This window comes from Pelophylax lessonae (genome assembly GCF_965119305.1).
Source record: "Pelophylax lessonae genome assembly, chromosome: 10".
In the NCBI taxonomy this organism is placed as follows: domain Eukaryota; kingdom Metazoa; phylum Chordata; class Amphibia; order Anura; family Ranidae; genus Pelophylax; species Pelophylax lessonae.
The window spans coordinates 10,330,536-10,355,855 of NC_138777.1; the positions used below are offsets into that span (position 1 = coordinate 10,330,536).

At 46.2% G+C, this 25,320-nt stretch overlaps 1 protein-coding gene across 2 annotated transcripts in view; it reads right to left on the minus strand.

The window, feature by feature from the left end:
- Positions 1 to 25,320, minus strand: part of NELL1 (neural EGFL like 1) — a 1,211,404-nt gene that overhangs the window by 1,096,941 nt on the left and 89,143 nt on the right. For both annotated transcript variants that reach the window (XM_082270280.1, XM_082270281.1), the window contains exon 2: positions 4,882 to 5,010. In XM_082270280.1, coding sequence (XP_082126406.1) covers positions 4,882 to 5,010 — 129 coding nt within the window. The remainder of the gene's footprint in view (positions 1 to 4,881; positions 5,011 to 25,320) is intronic.

Here is a 25,320-nt window from a genome sequence, read left to right on the forward strand (position 1 = left end):
CTCTTGGCATGTGAAATAAGAGGGGATAGGGTACTCTGGACATCTAGTTTTACAGATACACTGGCCCTTTGAGAGCAATATTAAATGCTGATTCGGCCCGCAATGAAATTGAGTGTTTGACATCCCTGTTCCAGGGATGGTAATCTAAATCATCCAAAAAATACTTACCTGAATTTGTGGTTATCTGGATTCTAGTCTGTATTCTTCTGGACTGCAGAGTGGGAGTGTACTTTTGTGGGTGCCCAGGGCCACATGCTCAATTCCCATTGACTGTCCATTGATTCTCAAAGGACCTAAGGACTCCAGTGGTGACGTGGTGACCTCATGAAGAGGTGTGGCAACAAGATTGATAATTGGTAAGTCTGCCATGGTGGGTCACCGGCCTTCACTTCTGAAAGATGTGCCATTGGAGGGTCATGTATTGGTGGACTAAGAACTCATTAGCTGTCTATTAATTTTCACAAGACCTGAGGACTCCAGTGGCTGTGTGGTTCCTTCAAGACTAGGAGTAGCAACAAGATTGGTCATTAATAGGCCTGCAGCGGTAGGTCACATGTCATCACTGCTGGAAGAGGTGTCATTGGAGGGTTATGTGTTGGTGGACTCAGGACTCAATGGCTGTCCATTGATTCTCACAGGACCTGAGAACTTCAGTAGTGGTGTAGTGTCTTCATGACAACGTGTAGCAACAAGACTGGTCATGGGTAAGCCTGCCGTGGTGGGTAACCAGCCTTCACTTCTGGAAGATGTGCCATTGGAGGGTCATGTGTTGGTGGACTCAGAACTCATTAGCTATAGATTAATTTTCACAAGACCTGAGGACCCCAGTGGCTGTGTGGTGCCTTCAAGACTAGGAGTAGCAACAAGATTGGTCATTAATAGGCCTGCAGTGGTAGATCACAGGTCATCACTGCTGGAAGAGGTGTCATTGGAGGGTTATGTGTTGGTGGACTCAGGACTCAATGGCTGTCCATTGATTCTCACAGGACCTGAGGACTCCAGTAGTGGTGTAGTGTCTTCATGACTAGGTGTAGCAACAAGACTGGTCATGGGTAAGCCTGCTGTGGTGGGTAACCAGCCTTCACTTCCGGAAGATGTGCCATTGGAGGGTCATGTGTTGGTGGACTCAGAACTCATTAGCTGTCCATTCATTTTCACAATACCTGAGGACCCGGTGGCTGTGTGGTGCCTTCAAGACTAGGAGTAGCAACAAGATTGGGAATTAATAGGCCTGCAGTGGTAGGTCACAGGTCATCACTGCTGGAAGAGGTGTCATTGGTGGGTTATGTGTTGGTGGACTCAGGACTCAATGGCTGTACTTTGATTATCACAGGACCTGAGGACTCCAGTAGTGGTGTAGTGTCTTCATGACAAGGTGTAGCAACAAGATTGGTCATTGGTAGGCCTGCAGTGGTAGGTCACAGGTCATCACTGCTGGAAGAGGTGCCATTAGAGGGTCATGCATTAGTGGTCTCAAAATGAGTCCAGAAAAGGGCTTTAGAAGTGTGTTTGTTTTTGGGGATTTTCCTTAAAGGTAGATGGGAGAAGTCGAAGAAAACATTAGACAAGTACCTTAACTGTAGGCGAAGACTACCCAAGCACTCTAGTTTTATCTTCCCTACTCACACAATACACTTCCTTCGGCCAAGTATCAACCTTCCACAAAAAAGATCGCACATTCCAGATCTCTGCCAGCAATCACATAAACCGATTGGGATCGCGCACCACGAGAGAATGACCTGCCTATTTGTGAACAAAGGGATCGTGACCTGTCTCTGCTTCCAGCTAGGGGCCCGGCTGCTTTAATCTGCTGCCAGGTCCATTTTAGTCCACAGATGCACAAAACATCTAACACCATCCTGCCGCTAAAATGATTGCATTTCCCCGACTCCTTGGTTTATGCAGATTATCAGACTGTGAAAGACCTTCCTGACACTTGGTCAATCTATACTCATTAACCAAAAGACGACTCCCGGGAAAGATTAAGAGGCAACTGTGGAATTGTTTGTTTAGCAGAAGAAAATAAACATTGTAAGAGTCCAGCCTACTACATGAGTCTCAATGCACCCAAGCAACGCTCATGCGGCATTTTCACTATGGTATTGTTAATGATCGAAAATGGATTTTCCTTTAATCCTCCAAAGGCAGATCATTAAAGTTTCCTGCTGGGAAGCCGTTTAAGGAATGGTAATAAAATAATGAATTTTAAGAAAAAGAGGCTTTCAAAACCTATGGCCAGACAAGACTTTTTTTGTTTTTGGATGGAGTGGTTGAGGGATGGGATTAGATCCTCATCAGGTCTCAAATGCTGTCTATGTCTCTTACACATACAGAAGTAAAGCCCACAAATAGAGTAGATCATCAGGCAGCTTTATTTAAATCATCACATTACAGCAGCAGAAATCTTTGACGCGTTTCTCACTACAGCAGTGTATGCAACACGTCAAGGTTTTCTTGCTGCTGTAATATGCTGATGGCAGCTTCAGACACACAGGGGTGGGCATGCTCGTGACATTATCGACCTTATATGGCCAATAAGATCATAGTATGTCAATAGCATTGATCAATATGGCCATGTGGCCATAATAAGCCACAGGTGCCACCCCCACCCCCAAGGCATCTCCACCCCTTTGTGTATGTACATCTGTGGGGGTGAGGAACCCCCCACCTGCAGCTTATTGACCTGGCACTGATAGCTTCCTTCGGGGTTTGCACTAAACCCCGAGCTGAACCAAAGGTCATCCCTACCTACAGGCAGGGCCGCTGATAAGGAAGTATAGCCTGTCCTCCTGTACTGGGCCCAGGCCAAAATGGGGGGCCTGGGCACCAGCCAAGCAGGAGGGACTGCAGTACTGCCTTAGCGATGACACTTGCGATTATTGTACAGTGCTTCCAGCTTTTACTTTATTTTCTTACTCCAGCTGAACTGCAGGAGGATCAGTTCTAGTATCTGTGCCCCTTTATCACTGCTGTCCGGGATGCCGTTGTGCCCCTTTCCCCTGCAAGTGGCTTAATTCAGGATGGTGATTTAATCCTGAATGAACACAGTGAGCGATCAGTACCAATCGCTCACTATGGAGGTGTAGATTTGCCTACTTGCCTTTTGGGTGAGGATTTCAGATGCCAGCACCCTTTCCAGTAGTGAACCACTGGAGTGGCACTATCCAGCACCTAGAGTTGTGCTTTAAGATATTATAATTGGGTGCAGTGAATACAAAGATACCATGTGATATGAAGGCTCTACACACTGGCAGCTCAGTGTGTAATACCAATGACAAGCTGCCTCAGTCTCGGCTCCACCTAAGACCATGCCCCCCTATGTGTTGCGCCCCACCACCAGGACTTAGTCATATTGTGTCAGAGGGGGCTGGTCCTAGTAGGAGTCAAAGCAGAGGCCGCTTCTCATAGTTATTATACACTGAGCTGCCAGTGTGTGGAACCTTCATATTGCATAGTTTGAATGCCTTTTGAATGAGGATTTCAGACGCCAGAACCATTCCAAGTAGTGGATCACCGGATTGGCAATATCCAGTACCTAGAGCAGTGCTTCAAGATATTATAACGGGGTGCAGTGAATACAAAGTCACCATGTGATATGAAGGCTCTGCACACTGGCAGCTGTGTAATAACTATGAGAAGCTGCCTCAGCCTCGGCTCCCCCTAAGACCATGCAACCTCCCTTACGCGTTGCGCCCCGCCACCAGGAGTTTTTCATAATGTGTTAGAGGGGGTTGGTCCTAGGAGGAGCCAAAGCAGAGGCCGCTTCTCAAAGTTATTATACACTGAGCTGCCAGTGTGTGGAACCTTCTTATTGCATAGTTAGCATGACTTTTGGATGAGTATTTGAGATGCCAGCACCCTTTCCAGTAGTGGATCACCGGAGTGGCAATATCCAGCACCTAAAGTGGTGCTTCAAGATATTATAACGGGGTGCAGTGAATTCAAAGTTACCATGTGATATGAGGCTCTGCACGCTGGCAGCTCTGTAATAACTACGAGAAGCTGCCTCAACCTCGGCTCCACGTAAGACCATGCACCCTCCCTTACGCGTTACGTCCCGCCACCAAGAGTTAGTCATAATGTGTTAGAGGGGGTTGGACCTAGGAGGAGCCAAAGCAGAGGCCGCTTCTCAAAGTTATTATACACTGAGCTGCCAGTGTGTGGAACCTTCATATTGCATAGTTAGCATGACTTTTGGATGAGTATTTGAGATGCCAGCACCCTTTCCAGTACTGGTTCGCCAGAGTGGCAATATCCAGCACCTAGAGCTGTGCTTCAAGATATTATAATGGGGTGCAGTGAATACAAAGTTGCCATATGATATGAAGCACACTGGCAGCTGTGTAATAACTATGAGAAGCTGCCTCAGCCTCGGCTCCACCTAAGACCATGCTCCCCCCCTTACGCGTTGCGCCCCGAGGAGGTTGCATAGTTAGCATGCCTTTTGTATGAGAATTTTAGATGCCAGCACCCTTTTCAGTACTGGATCGCCAAGGTGAAAATATCCAGCACTTAGAGTTAGTGGTGCTTTAAGATATTATATGGTGGTGCAGCAATTATAAAGTTACCAGCTCTTCACAGACGCACAGCCACCGAAGTTAACAGGCTTTCAATGTTATTTCATCTAGATTGTATTGCAAGCCCCAAAAAAAGGTAAGCTCCATCCAAAGTTCTTAACCAATAAACATTTTTAACCAATCCCAAGCAAGATGGAATTTCTTTACTAGGCACAAAACCACATACCCAAACGTTACTCCGCCGGCAGCGCCGTACGCAGTAAACCGTCAGCGATTCGCAGCCTCTATTGATACAGCCGCGCTCTTTGTTTGCAAAACAAACAGAACATGAATGAAATGTTTCTCTCCAATGACAAACACTTACCGTGGAATAAGAAGGCTTTGCTGCCATTGTGAGCGCCAAGCACTTGTGTGACACCGCGTGTGCTGTTGTCAAGTAGCAGCTCTGAAATTATGTCAATTTGTAGATCTGGGTCTGTTCCAAGTCCAATCACTGAAACGGCAAAAAAAACAGGAAATACAGTTTAGAGAGAAAAAAAAAACAGCAACTTTCAGATCCGGAGATTTTTTCTTTTTTTCTTTTCGAAGAAGACCTGCCAATCACCGGGAGCTCAAAGAGGTTTAAAGAGGTAAGAAACCCAAAAAACCAAAAGTGTAATACAATGCAACCTGCCAATCATTACATGTGGCCAGGGTGGATTTGATTTAAATAAAATTTATTGAAATCAGGATTTAAATCACTAGCAAAAAAGGCTTGATTTAAATCAACTCGATTTAATCTTTAAAGGGTAACTCCACTTTCGTGGGGGAAAAAAAAATAGCAAATAAAGAAAAGAACAATATAGCGTATACAATTGTGACACAAATCATATTGTAATTGAATGTTATTAAAAATAACATTTTCTTTTCCATCTGCAGCTGTTGTCATTTTCTGAAAATGCAATACAATATGGCCACCTGGAGGTGTTCTGTACACAGAATGTATACTGACCACACCCCCAGAAACATAATTTCCTGCTTGTGTGATTGGCTCACCAATTTTCCCAGAAGTCTGCACTAAGATACAAGTCAGATTTCTGGCATCCCCTGCAACATAAATGTCATTTTTGGTGAGATATTCCCAATAGGAACACGTCTAAAGGGATGCAGGCCCAGCAGATTTCCTCATTAGAGCCCTGCAGCTGCCACAGCTGATAGATAATTATGAAACCACTCCTATTAGACCCACTCAGCACAGAGGAACAAACAATGATTTCTTCAGAATAATAAAACGTAGGAATCTGCAACAAAGTTTGTTACAATCCCTGCAATGTACAGAGATCACCCAGAGGGGAATGTTTTTTCTCAACAAAAGTGGAGTTACGCTTTAACCGCTTGCCGATCGCCGCAAGTACATATACTGCGGCGGTCAGCCCCGTGCAGGTAAAGTGACGTATGGGTACGTCACTCGCCTGTGAGCCAATAGGGGGCGAGCGCGCGCCGCCGGAGGCGTGCTCCCGCCCCTTCACGGACACCTCCGCGCGAGTGATCGGCGGACCCGTCCGCTGGTCACTCGCGATCGTCAGTTACAGTGGGAGAAAGGCAGGCGGCTAATGTAAACAAAGCCGCCTGTCATTCTCCCCTGTGTAACAGCAGAGATCATACGGTCCTGCTATGTAGGACCGTAGATCTCTGCTGTTACATGAAAAGTCACATCCCTGCACAGTTAGAAGCACGCCCCTAGGGACACACTTAACCCCTCCTTCTCCAATAACATTAACCCCTTCCCTGCCAGTGTCATTTTTACAGTAACAGTGCATATTTATAGCACTGATCACTGTAGTAATGTCACTGGTAACCCCAAAAGTGTCAAAAATGTCAGTCAAGGGTCCGATCTGTCTGCCGCAATGTCGCAGTCCCGCAAAAAAAAACGCAGATCGCCGCCATTACTCGTTAAAAAAAGAAAACAACAAAAATGACAAAAATCTTTCCCTTAGTTAGTAAACGCAATAACTTTTGCGCAAACCAATCAAAATACGCTTATTGCGATTTTTTTTACCAAACATATGTAGCAGAAAACAAACTGGCCAAAAATGGAATGGAAGACATGGATGAGCGAGTTTGGGGTGGAGGAACTTGACTGGCCTGCACAGAGTCCTGACCTCAACCCGATAGAACACCTTTGGGATGAATTAGAGTGCAGACTGCGAGCCAGACCTTCTCATCCAACATCAAGTGCCTGACCTCACAAATGCGCTTCTGGAAGAATGGTCAAACATTCCCATAGACACACTCCTAAACCTTGTGGACAGCCTTCCCAGAAGAGTTGAAGCTGTTATAGCTGCAAAGGGTGGACCAACTCAATATTGAACCCTACAGACTAAGACTGGGATGCCAAAAAGTTCATGTGTGTATAAAGGCAGGCGTCCCAATACTTTTGACAATATAGTGCAGTGATAGCAAACTTTGGCACCCCAGATGTTTTGGAACTACATTTCCCATGATGCTCTTGCACTCATGCGGTGTAGTTGAGCATCATGGGAAATATAGTTCCAAAACATCTGGGGTGCCAAGGTTCCCCATCACTGATCTGATGTATGTAGCACCCTCCTAGGTAGGTGCTAGTGAGAGAAGTATAGTTTTGGGCTCTGTCTGCTTACCCAGAGGAGCTGCAGGTAAATCTATATTGTTCTCTGCCTATCAGAGAGCAGGATCTGCTCATTGTGCTCAGTATGCGATTCATTCTGTCTGAAGAGTGTTTCACGCTGGTCCATTAGGGAGGCATGTTGGACAGTGGGAGGAAATCTGACGAATGGGTGCACAGCTTTTGATACAGTCCTGGTGATTGGCGGAGGGCAGGTCGCCTTGTGCATTGTGGGATACTGTATAAAAGCCAGGAGCACATGTGCTGCGGGGTCTTTGGCTGGAGAGCGGAGACTCCCGGAGGGAGGGGGGCGGCTGTCTCCTCCTCTGTAGAGGTGCCGTGCGGTCACAGGAGGTCATCCCTGAGGGCCAGAGGAGCTGAACCCAGAGGTTTGGTGGAAGCTGATTGACAGTGAAGACACTGGAGACCCTAAGACTGCAGTATCGTGAGTACAGGGACTCGTGTCAAGGGGCCTGACCTGAGGGGGGCCGGCCCTGCTAGTAGGACAGTCAGTGGATGGGTGTCAACCGAAGAAGAGAGAGAGGATACTAGGGAGAGTGTCCTGAAGATAACCAGTTGTTCACCAAGTCATCTGAACCACTTAAGCCCCAGAAGATTTTACCCCCTTCCTGACCAGGCCCTATTTTGTGATTCGGCACTGCGTGACTTTAACGGACAAATACGCGGTCGTGCAACGCTGTACCCAAATTAAATTGACGTCCTTTTTTTCCCACAAACAGAGCTTTCTTTTGGTGGTATTTGATCACCTGTGTGATATTTACTTTTTGCGCTATAAACAAAAAAACAGCAACAATTTTGAAAAAATAACAATATTTTTCACATTTTTTATATGAAATTCCCCAAAAAAATTTAAAAATCAAAATTTTTTAACATTTTTGGCCAAATTGTATTCTGCTAAATATGTTTGGTTAAAAAAATTGCAATAAGCATACTTTGATTGGTTTGCGCAAAAGTTATTGCGTTTACTAACTAAGGGAAAGATTTCTGTCATTTTTGGTGGGGTTTTTTTTTTAATGAGTAATGGCGGCGATCTGCGATTTTTTTTGCGGGACTGCGACATTGCGGCGGACAGATCGGACCCTTGACTGACATTTTTGAAACTTTTGGGGGTACCAGTGACATTACTACAGTAATCAGCGCTGTACATATGCACTGTTACTGTAAAAATGACACTGGGAGGGAAGGGGTTAACTTTATTGGAGATGCAGGGGTTAAATGTGTCCCTAGGGGCGTGCTTCTAACTGTAAAGGGATGTGGCTTTTCGTGTAACCACAGAGATATACGATCCTGCATAGCAGGACCGTATGATCGCTGCAGTTACACAAGGGAGAATGACAGGTGGCTTTGTTTACATCAGCCGCCTGCCTTTCTCCCTCTCCAGCGGGAGATCGCGAGTGACTGGCAGACATCGGGTCCGCCGGTCACACGCGTGGACTTGTTAGGGAATGAGCGGGGGCGGGAGCGCGCCTGCGGCGGCGCGTGCTCGCCCCCTAGAGGCTCACAGGCTAGTGACGTAGTCCTATATCACTTTGCCTGTACGGGGCTGACCGCCGCAGTAAATAGTTGTGCGGCGGTCGGCAAGTGGTTAAGGATATAAGGGTTAATCCACATTCATCCAAAGTGGCGGGATGAATCAACAGCCTGGCTGTTCCAAATGTATAGCAAAGCAGAGAAGATAGGAGTCCTCAATCACTGTGAATAGTTAAAGTTGGAGTATCTCACTATTTGCTTCTCCTATCCTCCATTTTACAATAAACCCCAAAACAACCAAATACCCCTGGACTGATTATTGGAGTGTGAGCCAAGGAGAATCAAGGACTTGTCCTTACATTATGGCGGAGTGCTGGTAACCAGGAGGAACCTACAGAATAAATATCAAGCAGCCCTTACGGGGGCAGTGCTACTTGTAAAGGTGAGAAGTTTCACAATTGGCTGGGGGCTGAAGTGACTAAAAACAAATACCTTTTAAAAAAAAATCTAAATTATTAACCACTTCTGGACCGGAAGGATTTCCCCCCTTAATGACCAGGCCATATTTTGCGATTCGGCACTGCGTTACTTTAACAGACAATTGCACGGTCGTGCGACGCTGTACCCAAATAAAATTGATGTCATTTTTTCCCACAAATAGAGCTTTCTTTTGGTGGTATTTGATCACCTCTGTGATTTTTATTTTTTGCGCTATAAACAAAAAAAGAGCGACAATTCTGAAAAAAAAAACAATATTTTTCACATTCTTCTATATAACATTCTCAAAAAAAAACATTTAAAAATCAACATTTTTTAACATTGTAAGCCAATTTGTTTTCTGCTACATATTTTTGGTAAAAAAAAAATTGCAAAAAAGCGTATTTTGATTGGTTTGCGCAAAAGTTATCGCATCTACTAACTACGGGAAACATTTATGTCATTTTTATTTTTATTTTTTACTAATAGTGGCGGCGATCTGCGATTTTTAGCGGGACTGCGACATTGCAGCGGACAGATCGGACCCCTAACTGACATTTTTTACACTTTTGGGGGATACCAGTGACATTACTACAGTAATCAGTGCTAAAAATATGCACTGTTACTGTAATAATGACACTGGCAGGGAAGGGGTTAACATGGTGGGTGATCAATGGGTTAAATGTGAGCCTAGGGGAGTGATTCTAACTGTGGGGGGGCGTGGCTTGTGAAATGATCATAGAGACCTGTGATCCTACATAGATCGGACCCCTAACTGACATTTTTGACACTTTTGGGGGGACCAGTGACATTACTACAGGCTACAAGATTGTGGAATTCTCTACCACAAGAGGTGGTTACTGCGGGAAGTATGGTGGCTTTCAAAAGACTCTTAGACTTACATCTCAAGGATCAGAACATTCAGGGGTATGTGAGATGATTATGGCCACACACACCTACACAGGGGGAACTGGATGGACTGTTGTCTTTATTCAACCTCACCTACTATGTAACTATGTAACTATGTATAGTAATCAGTGCTAAAAATATGCACTGTTACTGTAATAATGACACTGGCAGGGAAGGGGTTAACATTGTGGGTGATCAATGGGTTAAATGTGAGTCTAGGGGAGTGATTCTAACTGTGGGGGGCATGGCTTGTGAAATGATCATAGAGACCTGTGATCCTACATAGATCGGACCCCTAACTGACACTTTTGACACTTTGGGGGGTACCAGTGACATTACTACATAATCAGTGCTAAAAATATGCACTGTTACTGTAATAATGCCACTGGCAGGGGAGGGGTTAACACTGTGGGTGACCAATGGGTTAAATGAGAGTCTAGGGGAGTGATTCTAACTGTGGGGGGCGTGGCTTGTGAAATGATCATAGAGACCTGTGATCCTACATAGAAGGATCAGAGGAGCTCTGTGATCATTCCAGGGAGAAGAACGGTCAGCTGTGTTTACAACAGCCGGCCGTCCTTCTCTCTCAGCGGGGAGTGATCGCGGGTGTCAGGCGGCAATCGGAGCCGCCTGCCCCGTGCATCAGTGTCCCCGCTGCCGAGTGGGGGCGGGAGCGCGCCCCCGGCGGCACGAGCTCGCCCCCTAGCTGCAAGCGCGTGACCAACGTAGGTCTACGTCGTTTTGCGCAGGAGTAGAGTAAAAATGCAGGGGGGCGGTCCGGAAGCGGTTAAATATAAATAAATAAATAAATAAAATCTTTAAAAAAATTCCACACATTCAGGATTCAGGTCTGCGAATCACAGGCGGGCACAAGGCAGATGTCTTCGGCTCTTCGCCGCTCTTAATTACGCGGAGCTGACTGTCTAATTAGGCGCACCTGCCATCATTACGGTGAATGTGGTGCTGAGTAAGGGTTGAGAAGGTGATACATCAATGGTGGAGAAATCACCTTCCAATCTATAATGACTTCCATCCATCCCGGGATGAATCCCCCAGACAACGCCGACCAGTGAGATTTCTTTATTCTCTTTCCCTCTACATCCTGGCTATACTCCATGACTCCGCCGCTATAAAAAGAGTTTTTGTAAATTACCTTTCAGCCAAATTTAGATTCCCCCATTTCCTCCGGTTGGATGTTGGGGTTTGCCGTTTGATTGGGAGACCCGACAGACGCCGCGGCTAACGCCGGCGAATGTGTCAGCTTGCACTTAGCTTATAATTGGCCTTTTCCCCAAACTAATTTGGTATTTAGGAATGACTTTGAAAGCTCTTTTCATAAACATACAAATCTGCACATCGCTGAGAATGTAATAAATTCACAAGTTTTTGGCCAAAAATAGACCATCAATGTGATCGTTATAGAAAAACAATATTTAGAGCTTTAATCCTTAACCACTTGCTGACCGGCCACCGCCTATACAGTATCTCACAAAAGTGAGTACACCCCTCACATTTTTGTAAATATTTTATCTTTTCATGTGACAACACTGAAGAAATGACACTTTGCTACAATGTAAAGTAGTGAGTGTACAGCTTGTATAACAGTGTAAATTTGCTGTCCCCTCAAAATAACTCAACACACAGCCATTAATGTCTAAACCGCTGGCAACAAAAGTGAGTACACCCCTAAGTGAAAATGTCCAAATTGGGCCCAATTAGCCATTTTCCCTCCCCCGGTGTCATGTGACTCGTTAGTGTTGCAAGGTCTCAGGTGTGAATGGGGAGCAGGTGTGTTAAATTTGGTGTTATCGCTCTCACTCTCTATTACTGGTCACTGGAAGTTCAACATGGCACCTCATGGCAAGGAACTCTCTGAGGATCTGAAAAAAAGAATTTGTTGCTCTACATAAAGATGGCCTAGGCTATAAGAAGATTGCCAAGACCCTGAAACTGAGCTGCAGTATGGTGGCCAAGACCATACAGTGGTTTAACCGGAAAAGGTTCCACTCAGAACAGGCCTCGCCATGGTCGACCAAGAAGTTTACTGCACGTGCTCAGCGTCATATCCAGAGGTTGTCTTTGGGAAATAGACGTATGAGTGCTGCCAGCATTGCTGCAGAGGTTGAAGGGGTGGGGGGTCAGCCTGTCAGTGCTCAGACCATACGCCGCACACTGCATCAAATTGGTCTGCATGGCTGTTATCCCAGAAGGAATCCTCTTCTAAAGATGATGCACAAGAAAGCCCACAAACAGTTTGCTGAAGACAAGCAGACTAAGGACATGGATTACTGGAACCATGTCCTGTGGTCTGATGAGACCAAGATAAACTTATTTGGTTCAGATGGTGTCAGGCGTGTGTGGCGGCAACCAGGTGAGGAGTACAAAGACAAGTGTGTCTTGCCTAAAGTCAAGCATGGTGATGGGAGTGTCATGGTCTGGGGCTGCATAAGTGTTGCCGGCAATGGGGAGCTACAGTTCATTGAGGGAACCACAAATGCAAACATGTACTGTGACATACTGAAGCAGAGTATGATCCCCTCCCTTCGAAGACTGGGCCACAGGGCAGTATTCCAACATGACATGACTCCAAACACCTCCAAGAGGACCACTGCCTTGTTACAGAAGCTGAGGGTTAAGGTGATGGACTGGCAGAGCATGTCTCCAGACCTACACCCTAATAATCATCTCTGGGGCATCCTCAAATGGAAAGTGGAGGAGCGCAAGGTATCTAACATGTAACCAGCACCGTGATGTCGTCAAGAAGGAGTAGAAGAGGACTCCAGTGACAACCTGTGAAGCTCTGGTGAACTCCATGCCCAAGAGGGTTAAGGCAGTGCTGGAAAATAATGGTGGCCACACAAAATATTGACACTTTGGGCCCAATTTGGACATTGTCACTTAGGGGTGTACTCACTTTTGTTGCCAGCGGTTTAGACATTAATGGCTGTGTGTTGAGTTATTTTGAGGGGACAGCGAATTTACACTGTTATACAAGCTGTACACTCACTACTTTACATTGTAGCAAAGTGTCATTTCTTCAGTGTTGTCACATGAAAAGATAGAATAAAATAGTCACAAAAATGTAAGTGGTGTACTCACTTTTGTGAGATACTGCGGCAAAGTGGCGCTATTGCACGAAACGACGTATCTGTACGTCGTTTCGTTCCTTAGCCACCAGATGGCGACATCGTGCCGCGGGAGACGCGATCGTGCCATGATTAGCTAGCGGGGATGTCAATCAACGGGTCTAGCAGACCTGATGTCCGCCGGCCATCTGCGATCATCTCTGGGAGAGGCAGAATGGTGATCTGCCTATGTAAACAAGGCAAATCGCCGTTCTGCAAGGGTCAAGATGGGATCTTGTGTTCCTGCTAAGCAGGAACCAAAGTCTCTGTCTTCCCCCAAAAAGTGGCAGGTAGAGGTCCAATTTGTCTGCTGCAATGTAGCAGTTCAATGTTTTAAATATATAAATACATGTTAAAAAAACACTTTTTTGTGAGGGGTAAGGGGCTGTTTTGTGGGGGGGGGGGGTGAGGGGCTGCTTTGTTGGGGGGTTAGAGGGCTGCTTTGTGGGGGGTAAGGGACTGCTTTGTGGGGGGAAAGGTGCTGTTTGTGGGGGGGATTGGGGGGCTGCTTTGTCGGGAGGTTAAGGGACTGTTTTGTGGGGGGGATGGGGGCTGCTTTGGGGGGGGTAAGGGCTTCTTTGTGGGGGGGGGGGTTAAGGGACTGCTTTGTGGGGGGTAAGGGGCTTCTTTGTGAAGGGTAAGGGGCTGCATTGTGGGGAAGTTAAGGGGCTGCTTTGTGGGGGGTAAGGGGCTGCTTTGTGGGGGGGGGGAGTTAAGGGGCTGCTTTGTGGGGGTAAGGGGCTGCTTTGTGGGGGGTAAGGGGCTGCTTTGTGGGGGGGGGGGTTAAGGGGCTGCTTTGTGGGGGTAAGGGGCTGCTTTGTGGGGGTAAGGGGCTGCTTTGTGGGGGGGGAGTTAAGGGGCTGCTTTGTGGGGGGGTAAGGGGCTGCTTTGTGGGGGGGAGGTTAAAGGGCTGCTTTGTGGAGTATAGGAACAATAAACACAGAAAAAAAAAATCAATGACTTTATTAATTATATCATTTCAAAAAAAAAAAAAAAAAAAGGGTGATGGAGTGCGCTGATGTGTGACATCATTGCGCACACCACGATCACACGAGGGACGTTCCCCGGAGGAGACGCTCTCTCTCCTCCTACTTATCAGTTTGCACTACGGGCGGCAGTATGAGATGGGGAAATGCCTCCTGTAACACGCCGCAAACTGATGACACACAAATCTGTTGTAAAAAAATCTTGGGCATCAATTTTCTGCTCCTCTTAAAGTGCTGCCTGGGTCCAAAGGACCCAGCGAGACCCATGGTAGGGTCGGCCCTGACATTTCTGCCTCTTATGTTCTTTCACTGCCCAGAAAAAAAAAAAGGAGATAAAATTACAAGGTGAACTCTGGGATAAGCAAATATGGTCTAAATACATGTGTATACCTACTGGAGACTTAAGGGTGTATTTATAGGAAAAGAAATTGCAGAGTTATTCCTCCGGTGAAACTGAATGTACATTTGTTCTTTGTGAATGGGGGCAAAAACAAATGATATTAGGCTAGTTTCTCTCCAAGTCAAATGCTATTCTTCACACAGATTAAAGTAAATACCGCATTATAGCCACTAGATGGAGCTAACTATGATAGTTATAAGATAATAAGATAATAAGTATTCATTTCCTAAGATCATCAGCTCCATCTAGTGGCCGTAATGCGGTATTTTCATTATTCACTTTCTTTAACCTGTAGAGAAAATAGCCCAATAGTGTTAAATTTGTCTTCTATTCACAGAGACTGAAAGTGCATGCAGTTTCACAGGATGAATAACTAGCAGCATAAGAGACCCTCCCAGTAACAATTGGCCTACTCTAAACATAAGACCCCCCAGCAACAATAGACCCCTCCCTCAACAACAGATCCCACAACAACATTAGATCCTCCAGCAGCCAGCAACAATAGACCCGTCCCTCAACAGTGGATCCCTCCCAGCAACAATTGACCCACTAGAAACATAAGACCCTCCAGAAACAATAGACCAATTCCATCAACAATAGATCCCCCAGCAGCCAGCATTTTTAGACCCTCCAGCAGCCATCAACAATAGACCCCCTCCCTCAACAGTGGATCCCTCCCAGCAACAATTGACCCACTAGAAACATAAGACTCTCCAGCAACAATAGACCCATCCCTCAACAATAGATCCCCCAACAACAATAGATCCCCCAGCAATCAGCAACAATAGATCCCCCAGCAGCCAGCATTAATAGACCCTTCTGCAGCCAGCAGCAATAGACCCCCTCCCTCAACAGTGGATCCCTCCCAGCAACAATTGACCCACTAGAAACATAAGACCCTCCAGAAACAATAGACCAATTCCATCAACAATAGATCCCCCAGCAGCCAGCATTTTTAGACCCTCCAGCAGCCATCAACAATAGACCCCCTCCCTCAACAGTGGATCCCTCCCAGCAACAATTGACCCACTATAAACATAAGACTCTCCAGCAACAATAGACCCATCCCTCAACAATAGATCCCCCAACAACAATAGATCCCCCAGCAATCAGCAACAATAGATCCCCCAGCAGCCAGCATTAATAGACCCTTCTGCAGCCAGCAGCAATAGACCCCCTCCCTCAACAGTGGATCACTCCCAGCAACAATTGACCCACTAGAAACATAAGACCCTCCAAGAACAATAGGCCACTCCCTCAACAATAGATCCCCCAACAGCAACATATCCCCTAGCAGCAAGAATTAATAGACACTCTAGCAGCCAGCAACAATAGACCCCTCCCTCAACAGTAGATCCCTCCCAGCAACAATTGACCCACTAGCAGCATAAGAGACCCCCAACGATAGATTCCCCAGCAGCTGACATCATTGAACCATTCAGCACACCCCACTACCTCTTGCCATTGCATAGATTCAGTGCTGGAGGTGCCGTAACTGCGTTCCACCACGTTCCCACTGAACAAATAAGGTAATATCTGGGTTTGTAAAGGCAATAGGTAAATTGAATTTATATCCTTTGTGTTTATTGAGGAACATATTGGAATAAAAGTGTTTTTGCCAGTAAGTTCAGCTCAGCTTATCTCTGTGTCACTCGGCTCCCTCATTTGAATACTTTCCATCCACCGCCGTCATGATCTCAGTGTCTATTTCTGAAGCGCAATGTTTTCTTCTTCCCCTCTCAGCTCTGGGAGAACAATAGGGACGCAGATGCCATTTACTGGCTGAAAGTATTTCACCTTTAATGCACCTGCTGCAGTAGGAGACAATGCAATGTGCTATCATCACGATATAGTAACAATATGGGGGAAAAAAAAAAAACATACTGATCATTTGACAATACCGCCTTCAATCAACCGCAGCAAACAGAGAATCTCAAGGACAAAGATGGAAGAATGCGAATTTTACTCATGTAGTGGGAGTGACACAGCGCTGATCGCTCACAAAGGCTCCTAAAAGGATGTGGGGCTCAGCCTCCTGTAATTTCCAAGCTGCTAGAAAAACTACAAGTCTCAGCATACCTTAACAGTCACTGCCGAAGGCAGAAAATCTAATTATTTGGAAATAAAAAATGATTAATTCTCTGAAATGCTCAGCCAATGTTAAAGATGTAGCCAGGTGCTTGGCAAAGTATGTAGAGCGAAAGAAACACAGGCCGCAGCTGCTCTCTGTAGCTGCTCCTCTACAGTGCTGAGGGGGGAGCTACTGAGCAGGAAGAGTTTAATAGACTGAGTCAGGCAGCACTGCATTGTGGGAACTGTACATAGCAGTACATAACTGAACAGGCAGTCCCCGGGTTGTAAACAAGATAGGGACTGTAGGTTTGTTCTTAAAGAGGAAGTAAACCCTCCTCTGCAACTTGTAGCTATAGCTAAGCCTATGATAAGGCTTACCTATAGGTACTGTAAATATCTCCCAAACATGTACAGTTTAGGAGATATTTACTTTGCATGCAGCCAGTGACATCACTGGCGCATGTGCTCTGAAGGAACGGCCGCTCGTGCCGTTCCTTCAGAGCCCCATGCCATGACCGTCGGCGTCATCCCGGCTCCAGCCAATCAGATGGCCGGATGCCGCAAACCAGGAAGAAGGGCAACAGAACATATCACCCATGAGAGAGGTGAGCGGTCGGCACTTCGGGGCTTCGTTCTTAGGTAAGTATTTCATAATGAGCTAGTATGCGATGCATACTAGCTCATTATGTGTTTGCCTTTCAGGTGTTCGTTTTAAAAAAAAAATAAAATTCTGAGGTTTACAACCTCTTTAAGTCTCGGTTTGTAAGTAGGAGTCGTTTGTAAGCCGGATGTTTGTAACCCGTGGAACCACCTGTACAGAGGAGAGAGACTCTACAGTAATTAAGAGCTTTTGCATTGCATTAACCAGAGGGAGATTGACAGGAGGGGAAGTGCTGCATTTTCTCAGGCTGTACAGGACACGGCTTTCTCTTGCCATGAGGGAGGCCGGAGAGTGCACATTGCTGTCCAGTGTGCATCATTGTGTACTAGGGATCGACTGATTATCGGCAAAGCCGATATATCGAGGGCCGATATGCACTTTCCCTGATATATCGGAATCGGCCCAGGAGGTTATCGATATTACCGATATTTCGGAAAGTGTTTGTACCGGAGTGATGCCTGCAGCTAGAGGCATCACCCCGGTACCGGCATCCATAGCCGACGGACCGACGGTCAGCTGTCTTGTAATGACAACCGGTGTGGCTGCTCGGCTGTCATTACAGGGAACGGAGGGGACGTCCCCCCCCCCACCACCGCCATCCGCGGCTCACCTTCCGCGACTATCCTCCCTTCAGTCTGTGTAGATGTAGACCAATGAGGAGGGATTAGCAATAGTCAAGGTGAGAGATAACAGGGAAGTGAGGGTACTAGGGAGCTGCCTCAGGGAGTTTTCCAAGAGCTGGGGGTGAGGGCATATTAAGAAATCTAAGCTGTACCTGTATGCTTTAACAAAATTCTTAATCCTGGAGGCCCATAAATGGGCAAAACGCGTCTGAGGAGTCCTCCACAGGGGGAGAACAGCAGCTGAAGCCATCTTTCACTCATCCCATTTACATTTATGCAGCAGGGAGTCGGTGTCCATATTTGCGCATGTATTACCACAGTTTAATGCTATGGTGCTGTTTGTTGTGATGACCATTTGATTAAAATGTATTATCCTTTGGGCCTGTGACTATGTGACTATCAAACACCTCCCCCCCCCCCTTTTTTTTTTTTTGGTTTCATGTTGCGGTGTGCACACTCAAAATTAAACACCAGGTGCAATAAAAAAGGTGAGCACACATAAAGTGAACCACATGAAAGTGCACAGGGTGTACAACATAGTCCTCCTCTGAGGGCAAAGGACCCTGGGACCTGATCCCTTTGGGGCACAGACTACTTTTGGATACTGGGATACTCATTATTTACCAGGCAAAAACTAGGTGGACCCCATTCTTAAGGGGACCTGCTAAGGCAAGGTCCACACAAGTACTAGGTGGGGTTCCCACCAAGAAAGACACCATTGAAGGGAGGGAACCAGACCACAGGGCCACCAATTCTCCTCTCCAAAACTTTCAGGGCAAGTCTGAGGACCTACACCCTACTACTTAGGGGTGAATAAAGTGCACACTGGTGTGCAAAAGTGCTAAACAAATAAGTGCTTAGGGGTGTACAACATTGTTCTCCTACGAAGGCAAAGAACCATAGCTGTACACAGGGTGTACAACATAGTCCTCCTCTGAGGGGAAAGGACCCTGGGACCTGATCCCTCTGGGGCACAGAATACTTTTGGATACTGGGATACTCATTATTTACCAGGCAAAAACTAGCTGGACTTCATTCTTAAGGAGACCTGCTAAGGCAAGGTCCACTCAAGTACTAGGTGGGGTTCCCACCAAGGAAGACCCCATTGAAGGGAGGGAACCAGACCACAGGGCCACCAATTCTCCTCTCCAAGACTTTCAGGGCAAGTCTGAGGACCTACACCCTACTACTTAGGGGTAAATAAAGTGCACACTGCTGTGCAAAAGTGCTAAACAAATAAGTGCTTAGGGGGTGTACAACATTGTTCTCCTACGAAGGCAAAGAACCCTAGCTGTGATCCTCCCGGGCACAAGACTCCTGATGGATACTAGGGTACTCGTAGTCCACCCAACCTAAAATAGGTGGACCCAATTCTTCAGGGGATCTGCCAAGGCAAGTAAAAGGTGGAATTCCCACCAAGGGATACCCAATGAGAGGCAGAGCACCAGACCATCAGACCACGTGCCCCTCCAAAGACTTTTAGGGCAAGTCTGAGGACCTACACCCTACTAATCAGGAGTGAGTTAAGTTCATAGTGCTGTGCCAAAAGTGTTACATAACTGATAAGTGCTATGGGTGCAAAAGTGCTAGACCAGGACTTCCCAAACTTTTTTGGGCCAAGACCCACTTCTGCATACAGTTATTTTTCGGGACCCACTTGCTTGTAATTGAATATTGTAAAGCGCTACAGAAACCCAGAGTCTCCATGGTGAGGAGCTCTATACTGGTCTTGATGTCCTGGCTCTTCTCCTTCAGATCCTCTACTGGGGTCACAGAATCTGCCATGAACTCCTCACACCGCCGGGTCACCTGGTCCTCCTATGAAACCAAGGCTGTCGTCTCTGCCCGCTATAGCTGAGCCTAAGAGAATCCCGCCGCCAGTCTTGCCACCACCGCTGCCACCAGCAGGACGGAGGAGCTGGCTCTGCACTCCATGAACATTACCGACTACATAACAGCCCATAAACGTACTCACTGATGCAAGTATCCTCCTCATGGGAAATGCAGACCAGCTTCCGTAAACTGCGTGGGCGGGGTGCTGAATCCATCGCGATTTGACTGCTCTGGCTCTCTGTAATTTGCGCTGTCCCGACCCACAGTTTGGGAACTCCTGTGCTAGACTATGACAGGCTTTCCTGGCTTATATACCCTACAAATTCTGAAATTGCCCACACCGACAATTTGCAATGGCTTGCAGCTTGCAGCTATCCTCCCCTTCCCCCAAGCAGAATCTCATGCTCATGGGGTTACAGAGGTTCCCAGATATTCGGATCATAAATAATTAATTACGCTGATCTCATCAACAGTTCTAGCAGGGCAAAAAAGGACGAAGTTAATTAGAAATCATTTTATCACTCCTCGCCTTTCTCCTGTAATAGGTAGAGCGATATTTTTCTGTTATGAGCGCCGGCCGTGCCGCATGCTCATGCTCTCTCTCTCTCTCTCACCCTGAGGCTTCTGGGAAAGATTAGTCAATAACCACCAAAAATCTTCTGGTTGGTGTGCAATAAAAATGCACATTATCACCGGTCATTTATAATGAAATTATATATAAACCCAGCAAGGGCCCTAATGGATACCATAAAATGACAGGCGCTGCGATGTGCTGAGGATCCGGAATGAATTCTCCAATAACATGACATTAAAATAAAACTCAGCCGGAGCTTTGAGGCAGATTAATCCTCCAGGATCTCAGAGGAATAATTAGACCTGAATGGGGTGAAGAGCTTCTTAAAAGGATATTCGGGATACGGGAGGAGCCTGGAAAGAAGGTCAGGTCACCCGTGGCTGTAGGAGAGCTTGTTAATCCCTTAATGAGACTTATCCTGGCCTGAAAAGTAGAAACGTATGGAAGCTGCCACTGCTGATCTGCTTTTTAAAGGTGCAGGCTCCAGTGCGGTCAATCTGCTCCTTACGTCTCAGTCTGGTAGCTCAATAACCAAGAATAGGCATGCAGAAAGGGTCTGTAGACATTTCCAGACCTTACTGGCTGCATGATTGTTCCAAGTCATTGACTTACTGGAAACCAAAAGTTTATTTTGTGCGTGGCAGTGCTTCACAAATATTAGTTGAGGTTGGGTTGCTTGTTGGGGAGTATCAATGCAAAGAAGGCAATGTGTGGAGCTTATGCTATGGCCGACTCCTTAGGACATTGGTGGAGGTTCTGTTCATCATAGAGTCTATGAATGGGTGGTGAGGAGCATCTAATACAGATGGTTGTACAGCTTGGTGATTGGTCTAATTCAATGGTGGTCAAATGGAAAATTATAGAGGGCTTTAATTGTGGCCCCCGACACCTCCAGATGACAGCACAATGTTAGCTCATTGTCACACCTCAACGTCACTCATTTTTGTCCTGCTGCATTTTTTTAAACACATCGCAATGCACACATTGGAGTGTGTGAAGTTGGAAAGTGGAGTACAATAACTCAAAACATTGGAGTCAGTGAGTGCAATAATAACCACCAGCATTGGTGTCAGCGGACATAATAATAACCCCCCCGTAATGATGTCACTGGGTGCAATAATAGCCCCCAGCATTGGTGTCAATGAACACAATAAGAACTGCCAGCATAGGTGTCAGTGAGTGCAATAATAACAACCAGCATTGGTGTCAGCAGACACAATAATAACCCCCAGTAATGGTGTCAGTGGGTGCAATAATAGCCCCCAACATTGGTGTCAATAATAGCCCCCAGCATTGGTGTCAGTGGATGCAATAATAGCCCCCAGCATTGGTGTCAATGAACACAATAAGAACTACCAGCATTGGTGTCAGTGGATTCAATAATAGCCCCCAGCATAGGTGTCAGTGAGTGCAATAATAACAACCAGCATTGGTGTCAGCAGACACAATAATAACCCCCAGTAATGGTGTCAGTGGGTGAAACAATAGCCCCCAACATTGGTGTCAATAATAGCCCCCAGCATTGGTGTCAGTGAATGCAATAATTGCCCCCAGCATTGGTGTCAGTGAACACAATAATAACCCCCAGTAATGGTGTCAGTGGGTGCAATAATAGCCCCCAACATTGTTGTCAATAATGGCCCCCAGCATTGGTGTCAGTGAATGCCTTACTAGCCCCCAGCATTGGTGTCAGTAAACACAATAAGAACTGCCAGCATTGGTGTCAGCAAACCGAATAATAACCCCCAGTAATGGTTACAGTGGGTGCAATTATAGCCCCCAACATTGGTGTCAATAATAGCCCTGAGCATTGGTGTCAGGGAGTGCAATAATAACAACCAGCATTGGTGTCAGCGGACACAATAATAACCCCCAGTAATGGTGTCAGTGGGTGCAATATTAGCCCTCAACATTGGTGTTAGTGAACGCAATTATAAACCCCAGCTTTGGGGTCAGATGATGCAATACTAACTCATAGCATTGGTGCCAATGAGCACAATAATAATCCCAATATTGTTGTCAGTGGACACCACAATAACCCCCAGCACTGGTGTCAGTGGACATAATAATAACCCCAATATTGGTGTCAGTGGACACAATAATAACCCCAATATTGTTGTCAGTGGACACAATAATAACCCCAATATTGTTGTCAGTGGACACAATATTATCCCCCAGCACCAATGTTGGTACTAGTAACCCCTCACTTAAGTGGTCACTGGCAGCATGGTGCCTCACCAGAAATCCTTACCAGACCCTTATCAAAGCATTCAGACTCCTCTCCCCATCCCACCCATACCAGACAGCATGCCCTCTACATAGAGTTACCGTGCCTGGGGACCCTCCTGTCAAAACACTTTGTTCCCATGCCCATGAGGACAAGGGCCTCTTCCCCACAACCCTGGCCTGGTGGTTGTGGGGGTCTGTGGGCAGGGGGCCATTTTGGAATCTATTCTTTTATAAAGTACTGTGAAAAAAAGGGAAAAAAAGAGATGGCACACTCATGTAAATTGTGGTGCTTTTGAACACAAAGTTTTATGTTTAAATATATTTCTCAAGAGCCACAAAGGATATAAATCCACTTAATACCTACCAATCGCCTTTGAAAATTCTGATATTAGCTTGCACTAGTAGCAGTCCCATCATCACTGTGCTGTACATAGCCTGTGCAGGGAGCAGAGATGTGAGAGGGGCCCAACAGGCTCCACCCACTACAGACTGCCTGCAGAAAAGTACAGGAGGGTGCGGAGACAAGACCCGTCCCCCTGCACAAGGAGAGGGAGCAGAGCTGTGGGAGAGAGCCTGCAGGCTCCACCCACTACAGACTGCCTGCAGAAAACTACAGGAGGGGGCGGGGACAAGACCAGTCACCCTGCACAAGGAAAGGGAGCAGAGATGTGGGAGGGGCCCAGCAGGCTCCACCTACTACAGGCTGCCTGCAGAAAAGTACAGGAGGGGGCGGAGACAAGACCCGTCCCCCTGCACAAGGAGAGGGAGCAGAGCTAAGGGAGGGAGCCTGCAGGCTCCACCCACTAAAGCCTGCCTGCAGAAAAGTACAGGAGGGGGGCGGAGACAAGACCCGTCCCCCTGCACAAGGAGAGGGAGCAGAGCTGTGGGAGAGAGCCTGCAGGCTCCACCCACTAAAGCCTGCCTGCAGAAAAGTACAGGAGGGGGGCGGAGACAAGACCAGTCACCCTGCACAAGGAGAGGGAGCAGAGCTGTGGGAGGGGCCCAGCAGGCTCCACCTATTACAGACTGCCTGTAGAAAACTACAGGAGGGGGCGGAGACATGACCCATCCCCCTGCACAAAGAGAGAGAGTAGAAGTGATTTATTACAGGAAGGGAAAGTCTCACACTGGATTACTGCACAGACCTGGAAGAAATACACAAAGATCACCGAGATTCAAGAGGAAGACACATGACTGATGGATTTAGACAATATTTGCTTATCACAGCATTACCTGACAGGAGTTTGAATGTTCTCCCTGTGCCTGTGTGGGTTTCCTCCCACATTACAAATACACACTGGTAGGTTAATTGGCTCCTGGATAAATTGGCCCTAGTATGTGGATGTATGAATGTGAGCTAGGGACCTTAGATTGTAAGCTCCTTTAGGGCAGGGACTGATGGGAATGTACAATATATATGTAAAGCGCTGTGTAAATTGACAGTGCTATAAAAGTTCCTGTAATATATAAATAAATCCCAGAGTTCAGCTATGAGAATAATTGGAATACCAGCAAGACCTCTCTCTGTCGACCTGATTTACTGCAGAAAATTATTCAAGCGGAATACAATTATTTTTCCCCTCTCCCCCTTCGCGAACAGCGGGCAACGTGGGAAATGTATATTATATATCCAACATATACTTAACGACTCTGTGGGGAGACGGTTCCCCATCCGCCGGAGGTATCTGGAGCATCGCTGAGCTTCCATGTATGTAAAGTGCTTTGAGTGACCCAACCTAGATTTCAGAGACGGAAATTGATGGCATAAACGCCGAGCCGGGGACAAGCGCATCAACAAAGTCATATGGGGGGGGGGGGACGTTTTTGGAGAGTGGGTGCCATAAAGAAGACATATGGGGTAATTTATATGCAGAGAAATTAGACCAGGTTTCTAGGGCAAATAATGGAACAGATAAAGAAAGTTTAGCAAGTGATTTGAAGCCAAATGTGCACATACTGTAGATAGATAGATAGATAGATAGATAGATAGATAGATAGATAGATAGATAGATAGATAGATAGATAGATAGATAGATAGATAGATAGATAGATAGATAGATAGATAGATAGATAGATAGATAGATAGATAGATAGATAGATAGATAGATAGATAGATAGATAGATAGATAGATAGATAGATAGATAGATAGATAGATAGATAGATAGATAGATAATTTACTAAAGGCAAATAGAATGTGCACTTTGCAAGTGCAGTTGCTCCAGAGCTTATTAAATAAGGCAAAGCAATCACATGCAAGGAAAATCTTTAAACAAACTGCATTTTTGCTTGCATGTGATTGGATGATGGAAATCAGTAGCGCTTCCCCTTATTTACTAAGCTTTGGAGCAACCTAACTTGCAGAGTGCAACTGCACAGTCTATTTGCCTTTAGTAAATCAGTCCCACTGTCCAAAAAACAAACATATAGGGGGGTTGATTTACTAAAACTGGGGAGCGCAGAATTTGGTGCATCTCTGCATAGAAACTAATCAGGTTCCATTTTTTTTTGTCAAAGCTTAAAGTAGAACTATAGGAAAAACTTTTTTTTTTCATTTTGGATTGAGCAAGAAAGGGTTATACGCCTGTCAGATATTTTTTTTCCATCTGTGTAATGGCGGCGATCAGCAATTTTTAGCGGGACTGCGACATTGCGGCAGACAGATTGGAACCTAACTGAAATTTTTGACACTTTTGGGGGGACCAGTGACATTACTAGAGTAATCAGTGGTAAAAATATGCACTGTGCTATGCCCGTCTGGAAGTAAGGGCGGAAGTGACGCTCTACTGCTACCTTCCGTA